General features: G+C 37.4%; 1 protein-coding gene across 7 annotated transcripts in view; it reads left to right on the top strand.

Moving 5' to 3' along the window:
• Window positions 1–9282, top strand: part of PROX1 (prospero homeobox 1) — a 50097-nt gene extending 40815 nt beyond the window's left edge. For 4 of the 7 annotated variants that reach the window (XM_075088911.1, XM_075088912.1, XM_075088910.1 and 1 more), the window contains one exon: window positions 3173–9282. In XM_075088911.1, coding sequence (XP_074945012.1) covers window positions 3173–3361 — 189 coding nt within the window. In that variant the 3' untranslated portion in view covers window positions 3362–9282. The remainder of the gene's footprint in view (window positions 1–3172) is intronic. The other 3 variants (XM_075088917.1, XM_075088915.1, XM_075088916.1) reach the window with 2 other exon arrangements.
• The last annotated feature ends 1658 nt before the right edge of the window (window positions 9283–10940 follow it).

Below are 10940 nucleotides of genomic sequence, written 5' to 3'. Positions count from 1 at the left end.
GTTTGGCCAGTGACTTTTTCCTTGGCAGCGAAGCTAAGCTACATTGACAAAGCATGCGGCAAAGCATGATTTGTTTCTGGATCAGTCTGATGTGGAGGCTTCAGCCTGAAGCCCACCTAGCCTCCCTCTGAGCAGACCTCATTGTCTTTCCTCCTGGTGAATGTACAGTGTGATTCTTTGATTGACTGCTGCCACCTGATGCTAAGAAAATGGCCTGGGTTCATACTAGGGATTGTTGGTTCTATTAAAAGCAACGTAGATGGAGTTTATTTGTCACTGAAGCATTTTCTGCAGATGTTCCTACTTCAGAGATGTTCAGTCAGTTAGGTGTAAAGATGCGCTGGATAGGTCACCATCGCTTAGGGTCAGGGAAATGCTACCCCCAGACACATAATTAACATGGCTGACTGATTATTGCCCAGTGAAAAATCTAACTACCCATCCATTTAAATATTTATTTTCATGCTCTGGACTTCATTAATATTTTCTTTATTAAAAAAAAAAAACCAACAACTCTTTGCAGTTACTCTTTCTAGAAAGGAAAAATGTTGGCCATTGTACTATCCTTTGTGGATTAATATCAGTGCTATTCATATTACAACGTGCAAAGTAACGTGTATAATCCAGCCCGACATGAAAAATTGCTAATAACATCCCAAAAGGAAAGAGCTATGAACAGCTCTAATGCCTGCCAAGTAGGGGAGATATTTGGGAACTTGGCATTTGAGGAGGTCCCTTCAAAGCCCCGGCAGGGCTTTGTTCACTATCATGTTTGTGAGCTGCTCTCTGTAGCTTGTTGTACTGGGTTCAGAGGGGCCCAGCCCTGCAGGTACGACTCAGGTACAATGAAGTTGGACCTTAAAAGCTAAGTCCTAGCCTAAAAGAAAAGCCTGTGTGTCTTTATGGGGGTGGGAGGCCTAGAAGCTAGTGGTTTAGGAGTTACACTGCCTGCTCTATGGAAAAGCAGCATCCTGGAAAACTTTCACATGCATAGGTAGAAGCTGAATAGCAAAGGCTCAACTTAAAACCCAGGTTGTCACTTCCATGCTTAAAGTTGTCATGGGTGTAACCATATAGGGAGAGTTAGCTTCTGCATTTGGACTTTATGGTTCTTATGTGGGTGCTTATAATCGCCTCCCTCCCATCTCCTGTGACTTGGAAGGAAAGAAAGGCACCTAATGTTGGTCCTCTGGAGTGGACACCAAAATTGAAAGGTGTGAACTCTTTTTCGCAAGCACAAAGGCAAAAAACAACAGGTTTTGCCCTCGTGAGGTAACATCGGTGTGTACACCAGAAAGCTGGTTGTCTACTATATTTCTTGCTTTCTAGTATCATGTAGTCAACAACTCTACCCTTGGTTAGTGCCCAGCAATACCAAGGGTGATGAACAGCACATAAGCAGTTGTTTGAACTGCGTGAACAGAAAAGTGTATCATTTTTATAGCGGTGCAAGAACGAGACAAGCACGGTATCTTTCGTAGATGTATTACCAAGTGCCCAAACAGCAGAGTGATGATGTGAAGTTTTAAGTTGTTTCTTTGAGCTGGAATAAGTGAATCATAATAGGTATTTTCTTCCCTTGTAATTATTGCTGGAATAGAACATCTGTAAAAACGTTTCTTTCTGTGTGACCCATTGAATGAAAAATTTCCACAGAAGGCAGCCTGTCTTTCAAAGCAGAGAAAAACATGTTGGGGGCTGGATTTTACTCTCAGAGGTAGACAGAGGACTTCTGTGGACTGCGGGGCTTCTGGAAGCAGAATTTGTCAGCTGGTGCCAGGGGGAGCTGATCTTATGCTTATCTGATGGCAAAATGTAGCTCACAAACTGCTAGTGTTTCCCCAATGGTGATAGGTGAGTGCGACTCCAGAGCTCTATTGTATCAGGTTAAACACACATGTTTCCAGGCAAGTTTTCTGAAAGTGGCTTCTAAAGGGAGAAGAACAAAAGCCTGAAGTAGAGGAATAGGTGCTGGCCCTGATCCGGCAATGTGACATGCATTCAGTAAATGAGTGAGATCTGCCCAGCTGTCTGTTGGCCACAGGAATGGTTGAAGTAGCCTCTACTGCAGGTTGGAGAACTCCTCTTGCCGGAGTGGACAAAGAATAGCAGTGAGGGAATACTTGCTATTATAAGCGTGCTGGCTACTGGCCGGCCATGTATTAGCAGTTCTAGAGCTGTGAAGCCATATTTCCGTAATAAAAATGGAAAATAATACCTATACGGAGATGACCTCAACACTGCAACTGACTTACGGTTCCTTACAGTGATTGTTTTTGAATCATTTAAGGCAGAGGGTAAGAAGGTGGTGCTGTTGCCTGAGACATCTATTTAGGATGAATTGCCAAAGTTTGGAGGTAACTGGTTTTTAACATTTACCCATTGTTCAGGGGCTTCTGAGAGTGGCACACCCCTGCTAGCTGGCTGGTTGGCTAACCTGTGAAGTGACAGTGACATTTAGAAAACCTGGATGATTTTGATGCATCCCAGCTCAGTAGCTGCTTGGAGCACAATGCACCCTTTGAAGAGGTTGGAATTTTATTTGTAGGCTTCTGAAAAAGAAGGGAAGACCATAATGTCTCCAGAGAAAGCCATCTTATGGGGGTCTCATGCACAGCAGCCACAGAAGCAAGACATTAGCTGAAGGCTTGCTTACTTGCTTGTTTTTAAGCTACAAACAACATTCAGAGATACCCTATTTCTTTGATAGCTTTCAGCACTGGTTGTGACCAAAGTTAAGTGCAGAGGTATGGAGGGTTTTCTGTGCGTGCATAATTTTTGTATTAGTTTCCACACGGAGAGGAGCACATAGCCATAAATGCACGGGTAAAATATCAAGCAGAGATTTCTCTCCTTAAAGACAATTGTGTTTGTTTCCCCTCCTGCTAATTATATCCTATAAATCCCCTACTCTCCAAACTCAGACAGTAACATTTTGTTACCTACATTCTGTCAGTAGACTTTACAAAGATCTCTAACACATGTTATAAAAGTTATTGCTATAGTACTATATATAACAGCTTTGCATAAGAGAATAGAAGGCTGCCACATTTAGAAAATGCAGGTGCTATGTAAGCCCCTTTCTGAAAGAAAGAACTTAGCTCAGTTTCCTTTGAAGAACCAGAGACTTGAAATTGAAAACTGTATTAATGCCATTGTCTCCTTGTATCAGCAGGTTCCAGAGAGATTCCTGGAAGTGGCTCAGATCACGTTACGGGAGTTTTTCAATGCCATTATCGCAGGCAAAGATGTTGATCCTTCCTGGAAGAAGGCCATATACAAGGTCATCTGTAAGCTGGACAGTGAGGTCCCTGAGATTTTCAAATCCCCAAACTGCCTACAAGAGCTTCTTCATGAGTAGAGAGTTCAGCAGCTATTTATGAATGTATGAAAGTAGCAGTCCCTTTCTGATGCCCAAGTCATGTGTGTCTCTATTTTAATTTCATATATATGTGTATCGCATACATATATATGTATATGAAATTAGACTGTGATCCCTCCTGGATTTAAGTTTTTGTTCAGTTCCAAGGGGATGGTTATTTTACTTCAGCCTTCGGTTTACTTTTGCCCGAGACCCTTAACATTTGGAGAATCAACTGGGTTAATTTTCAGGGAGAAGAGTTTGGAAGCGTGCAAAAGCCTGTCTTAGCAAGTTAGGGCATTATGTTTAAAAATGCTTTGTCAGATTTATTGCTTGCTGCAAAGTGGCATTTTGTCTTAGTGAGACTAATGTCATGGCACAATACTACAGACAATGAAGTTTATATTATGTTTATACTGCTAAAGGTCTGAACTCTGTGGAGTCAATTCACAAGCTTCGAGCTTTTTTTTTTTAATTTTATATGCTTTTTTAACCAATAACTAGATTTTGTTTCATACTTCAGAAAACTACAACATCTTTTTTAGGTACTCACTCCAAGAAGTGATACCCAAAAAAGCAAACCCTATTCTTCATGCTTTCCTTACAGAAGTGATAAACACCCTGCACCAGTAATCAACATGCCAGGTTGTTGCTTCTCTAAATTGCAGCAAGGGACATTTGCACAAATCAAATACTGTTCTTGCAGGATGAGGCCAGTAATTCATGCACAATATTGTATCAACCACACTAATTTTGGAATATGGTCAGCTTGTTAAAGTGGAAGCATTTCACTCTCCATAGAGTAAAAATGAAACCTTCAGCGTCCTATATTGCCATGTCTTGGTCTTGAAGTGGCATTAGTCCCTAAATTTATTCTTTTCGTAGTCCATTCTGCCCCCAAATGTCCCCTTTCCAGTATACAAAGTTTTCTGTCTGTATTTGACATCTGTCCTGAAAAGCACTTTCTGAATGATCTTAGATGTAGTAGAAGAAAGGGTCTTCACCTCACATTGCTGAGGCAAAGGAAAAAAAAAAACCAACTTGTTTGTAGCTGTAAAATATAAGTAGTCTTTTCCTAATCAGAAGAACAAAAATCACATTTTCATAAAAGTGTATCAAGCATATACAAAAATCTCAGTGTCCTCCTGGCTATGCAGGGTTCAGGTAGCCAAACTGGATTTATAAAATTACAGTAAGTGCAGCTTTAAAAAAAACCTATTTGAGCAATGTGCTGCACTTGTCTTCTGAAGCTGGAGCTAGTCTTGACCAAAATCTGAGATACAGTGTAAAGTCCATGATGGACCTGGGTTCGCCTGAATGCTATACCACGATATGTCAGCAGACGGAAAGAAAGCTAGCTGCTAGTTCTCATGCTTTCTTCAGTGGCTCTCCTTTTCTCACGTTTTCAGAAAGGTATCGTCTCCAGAAGTTTGGGGGAAGGTTGAATATGCTATGGCACTCTGTATTTGTCATTTTTCTCTGTCGTCTTTTGTACGGATGCAGTAAGAATTTATTGTTATCGTCAATAGTATTTTCCCCTACATAATTCAATCTGAATCTAGAGGAAGTTCCTAATTAGCTGCGAATTATATTTAGACCATCGAGAATATTGGTATCTTATTTCTTTATTTTAAAATTACATTTTGACTTTGGAGAGTGAAAGTTTACCCATGTGACTGAAGAGCTGACCTGATCATTGCAATTTCACTTCATTTACAAATACTGCTGATAGACAGAAATGTATGAAAGCAATTATTGTTAGCAGAAAGCCTTAAAAACCTGCTGACTTCAAATTAAACAGCACAATCCTACGATTCCCTGTCATTCTTTTCAAGCACTGGCAGTATCTGTGGAGTATAGGCAATGCAGACAATAGCATGGGATGAAGTGCCAACATTTTCACTATGCATTAAAAGCAAAACAAATCTTCTTGATCTTAGACTCCCTGAGAGTACCTGATACTGTACGTATCCTTACAGTAGACAGGATGTGGGTTTTTCTTTTCTTTTCTTTTCTTTTCTTTTCTTTTCTTTTCTTTTCTTTTCTTTTCTTTTCTTTTCTTTTCTTTTCTTTTCTTTTCTTTTCTTTTCTTTTCTTTTCTTTTCTTTTCTTTTCTTTTCTTTTCTTTTCTTTTCTTTTCTTTTCTTTTCCTTTCCTTTCCTTTCCTTTCCTTTCCTTTCCTTTCCTTTTCTTTTCTTTTCTTTTCTTTTCTTTTCTTTTCTTTTCTTTTCTTTTCTTTTCTTTTCTTTTCTTTTCTTTTCTTTTTTCTCTTCTCTTTTCTTCTCTTTTCTTCTCTTTTCTCTTTTCTCTTTTCTTCTCTTTTTTCTTCTCTTTTCTCTTTTATTTTCTTCCATTTTCTTCCATTTTCTTTTTTTTTCCCCCCTGTTTTGTTTCATTTTGTTGGTTTTTTTTCTCTTTTTTTCTGTGTGTGCATGATTTGGTAAACATTACACTTCATAAAGATGTAAATTACACTTCATAAAGATGTAACTCCAATGAATTCTGAGTGAGAAAGAATGAAAATTGTGTTCATGCACTTTTTTGATTTATGGGAAGAAGTGGCATAAAATGCTCAAGTTTTAATACAGGAAGTTCATCAGTGGCATACCATCAGATACAAAATATAACACTGCATTGTCACCTTGGACATAAGAAAGCAAAGCCATACTTTAGTCATACTATGTGGACATACTGCTAGCTACCATCTCAATCTGTGGTTTTACCGTTACTTTTATTATGTTTATTATTCTTGTTGTTATTATTATTATTACTATTATTACTACTATTATTATTATTATTTGGCTGCAATGTGATTCACATATTCTAAAGAAGTGAAATTGTGTACTCAACACTTGATGTTGTTTCATTTATTTATTTATTTATAAGTAGCATAATCTCAATAGTAAATGAGGCATAGGAATTAAGAGTAGAAATTTCATCTTAAAAGCAAAATAAAAAACTCCTTCGTCTGAAAAAGGAATACACAATAATTTTATCATTTCAGTGATGTGATTTTTCTGCATTTTACAGCCATATTGCCTTTGTGCTTCCCAATACACCTAAAATTATAAATACATGGCATAGCTCCTACTAAATTTTAAGTAGAAAGCGGTTTCTTTCAAATGATCTCAATATTATTTCAGTAAAAATGGCTAAAAGGCAGGAGGCTACTTTTATTGTAATGAAAAGTTTACATAGGGAAAGAATTTCGAAGTCCATGTAGAAACCCCATGTTGCCATTCATTTATTCCTAATTCAGATTTATTTCTGCATATAAACTTGAGGTTATAGTCTGTGCCTAGACCTTCAATGCACCAGCGGAAGGATAAAAAAAATCCTTCAAAATACCAGTTTTTCCCCCACAAGTACAATTGTTCTTGTGCCTTCTGTGGCTTACAATTTTCATCTTTTAAATTTTATTTTTCAATTACTACAGCTGCAATAAACACTGATTTTTTTTTTCCGGCTGTTTGACATAATGTTGATAGCTATGCATATTTTGTGTCTTTTTAAAAATTAAAAAAAAAAAACAAAGCAGGAGAATACGTTTTTGAAGAAGAGAATTTTTAGAACAGTTTGATAACGCAAATTATTTTTTCTCAATTGTTTGAGCAGCATTCAAGTTTTGAAAATTCTTGTAGAAGCCAATTTTTTGTAACTGTGGTGCAAATCTTGTGTTTTCTTAGCCTGACGAAAAGTAGTATAGAAGCAATATTTCATACGTGACATATGTGCATATACATATACATACGTAGTGACACACACAAAGACAAAACGTGCGGGTGTATGTATGTATATATACACAGAAACACACACACACACACAAAATATGCGTATGAAGTGAAAAGCTTACCTTTTTCCTATCTAGATTAAGAACCTATTTTAGACATTTGTTATGTTTTGTGAAAAGAATGTTCTATTTGAAAATACAAAACATTTAATTCTTACTGTATCTCTGGTTGTTTAATGGGAACGTTTCACATTTAATGGTAAACACGTGGAAGATGTTAGAATGTAGTAATTATTTAAGAAAGTGTTCACCCATGTATTCCTGAGGTTTGCTTTGTGCCTCTGAGTATTATTTAAAGTGTTTTAAGTTTGCAGAATCTTTGTTACTGTACCAGGTATGTGGGTGAACATGGAAAATCGAGGGGAACTTTTATAAAGCAATGTAAATATTCAACCTTATGGCTGTTCTTGCATAAAGACATAAGACTTTAATAACTACATTCTGAAAACATCTGTTGAATTTATAAGAAACACTACAGTAACTGTATAGATAGTTGAAGGCATTCTTGAAAATCCAGCTCTCTACTTTTAAAAGTTAAGTCTCTTTCATCAGATGTCAAGGGAATGGGTAATACAGTTTCTGTAAAATTGCAGAATTTTTTTCTATGTATATGAAGTCAGTTAATAGAGAAATTTTTTTTCCACAGGTTAATGTTAATTAAGAAAAAAAGGTGAAGATTTTGTGGCTTTAAAGATAGGATTTTCACCAGCAGCATTGAAAGATTATACATATATATATATACAGAAAGATATATATATATATTAAAAATGGAAAGTGGTTTACAAAACCCCCAAAATGAGCACTGTACATGAGAAGTGAAAGCAAAAACTATATTTGCCATGTGTATTATATAGCAATCATTGGTGTTAATAGTGCAAATGTTTCCTTCTGGTACCAACTATGTGTTTGAAAATTCCGATACGCATTGTTTTCAAAAAGCTCCCCTTAAGGAATGTAACTGGTTTATATGAGTAAGCAGTTACTGTATTGCACTTAAATGTTCTGTTGAAGGAAATGCAATTTTGTTTTCTGTAGAACTGTTGGTTGTAAACCATCTATAAACTGAAGCTAAAAATGCTCATATTTAGAGCTGGGATGAAAACTGGTATTTAACCTTTGTATCTTCTTAGGAATATCCTTTTTAGTGTATGAAAGGCGGTGGCACTATGACTTTATTTAGTCTCTCCTTCTGAGCCACAGTCACCTCTCTCCCGAAGCAGCCACCTTCCGAATGCACAAGTGTACTGGGGTATGTAGAAACAAATCTAGAAGAAACAGCGAGCTTACATTTTTCTCTAAAATCCATCCTTTCTGCATTAATTGTACCACTCGAGTGAGATATTAGACAAACACAATAACCATCTCATTACCATGAAACGTGTAAGAGTCAGTAAGTAAAAAAGAAGGAAAATAAAAAAGCCTCTTTAGGTTGGTTTTAATGCTGCCCGGAAGAGTCAAAGGTTAAGGTTTAAACTGATATTGTCCCAGCCATTACTCATATGTATATAGTTACAAAAGTGACAAAACACTGCCTTTATATTATTTAGCAATATGTTGTAAATAGCATTATTAAGCTCTTTTTTTGTAATAAAGACCCTTTAATTTGAAGATAGTACAATAACTGAACTGATAAAGTCAATTTTTGATTTTTTTTTATTTTATTTTTTAGCTAGAGGCAATTTCAACTGTGGATTTTTTTGTTGTTGTCTATTGTTCTGAAGACTTTGCATAATTTATTGGTTTAATTTATCCTAATTTATTTGATGAAGGTGTACAATTTTGTATTACCAAGGATGTACTGTAATATTAATTGATGACAAGGTAAAACAATAAGACTCCCCTGTCCGTTTGGAAAAAAAGGTGCAGTAGACAATTGATTGAAAAACGTTACAATTCTAGCTTGGCAGCTACTAAATTTAAGATAAACACAGGAAAAATGTTGGGGGGGGGTGGATTTTATTTTGTGTGTTTAAAGCTTTTGTATACTCTCCAGACTTTTACCTTTTTGCTTTGTACCACTTAAAGGATACAGTAGTTCAATTGCCTTGTGTGCCTTCCATCTTCTCTAAACTGAATGTATGTGCAGTATATATGCAAGCTTGTGCAAAATAAAATATAAATTACAAGCTCATTGCCATTGTTTATATTTATTTCCAAAAGTTTATGTTGCCCCATATCAAGAGGTGAACCACTAAACCTTTCTGCTGCGGCCAGGCTGTGCCTCACACTGTAGTCCTCTGAAGGTTTTCTTTTCCCCATAGTTCGAATTATTTATTAATGAACCTGCCGGCCCGCTTGCAAAATGGACATAATGATTTATCTAATCCGGTGTCCTACCTCCAGCACCGGCGAAGATAATGAATGTTATTTTGCAATAGTGCAATAGTCTGTCAGACAAGGAATAACTCCCTGCAAGAGACATGTTATGTCCAAGGCACAGACAGCCCTTTAAATTAAATGTAGCCAATGTGAGCTAGAAAGTACTTTCATTTATGATGTTTAATCATTTCCTGCATATACCTGCCATGCTGGCGTCCTGCAACAGGGAGTTCCACAAGTTGGGTGAATGTAGAATAATGCTTGTTTCGATGTGGTTCACGTTTGTTCCCGTTATCAATTTGCCCTTGTTAATGGTAGTGTCCAGATACCGTTCCCTGCTCTTTTTCTTACAATCTATCACTCTTTCTTGGATCACTTCCTTTTCACGCTGTATAATCATTAGCATTATATATAACTAATCTGTTCTGAAACATTTCCTCAAAATGCAAGTGTCATTTGTTCATTGTTTTTCTTTACTACTTTGCTATTTCTGCTGTTTCAAATGCATCTTAAAATTTTGAGTTTGAGTGACCCTTTGATTTACATTATCATCTGCGTTTCAGATATAAAGGGTCTCTTTTTGGCTGTGAATTGGTGCAGATGGCAGTAAGATGGTAGCTTGTTTGGATCACAAAACTGTGCAAGAATTTTCCGATTTTGCAGAAGGAGCATGTTAAAAATATGTTTTCATCTGAGGTGATTTGTTTTCAGAATCTTCCCTGATTCAGTCTCAAGACACTGTAGAGCTGAGCTGGAGCCTGAATCCAGCTTTAGCTACACTGTAACAACCAAATAAATACTTCATATCTGCAACAGCAATTAAAACTCCATGTCTTTTTATATAACTGGAGTTGCATTTGCTGGGCCACATGAACATCGGCTGTGAAGGAGGTCTGTGGAAGGTCACGAAGGTGCATCTATGCAACTAATGGTCATTTAAGTGTAAGATCTTCTCTGTTTCTACTGCAAACAAATTGCCTGTCCTAGTTCACATCTGTCCACGTTACCAAACCAACATACGAGAAGCGTTTTCAGGGCAAAATACCTGACATTCTCAGGTAATTTCTTAAGGAACTGGCTGCCCCACAGCACTTAGCAATAGTCCATGTATGCAGGAGGTTGCTAGTACCATGGCATGGTGAGCAGGGCAGACTGCAGCATCTGAAATGGGGAGCATGTCAAGGTCCCTGGCTCATCTGCTCCAGGCAGGCTCCAGCCTTGAGGAGGTCCTCTGCCAATCTTGGTTCAGAGCAAGCACATGCATCCCAGGAGGGAGCTGTTGGGAAACCATGACAATGCTTTCCTTGTCAGGGGGAAGCCAAAGAGAGAGTGAGGAGACTAAAACCAGGCAGCTGGTTAAGCATGTCCTAGCAAAGGCTTACAAAGGCAGCTACAGATTACATGGAAGGGCTCATTTTTCTCTTCGTATCAAGACTTAACTAGATGAAGGAGAGGGAGATAATCCTCAGG

The sequence above is a fragment of the Phalacrocorax aristotelis genome, chromosome 3, assembly GCF_949628215.1.
Source record: "Phalacrocorax aristotelis chromosome 3, bGulAri2.1, whole genome shotgun sequence".
NCBI lineage: Eukaryota > Metazoa > Chordata > Aves > Suliformes > Phalacrocoracidae > Phalacrocorax > Phalacrocorax aristotelis.
Note: the sequence above shows the minus strand (reverse complement) of the source record. Positions and strands in the feature narration are given on the sequence as shown.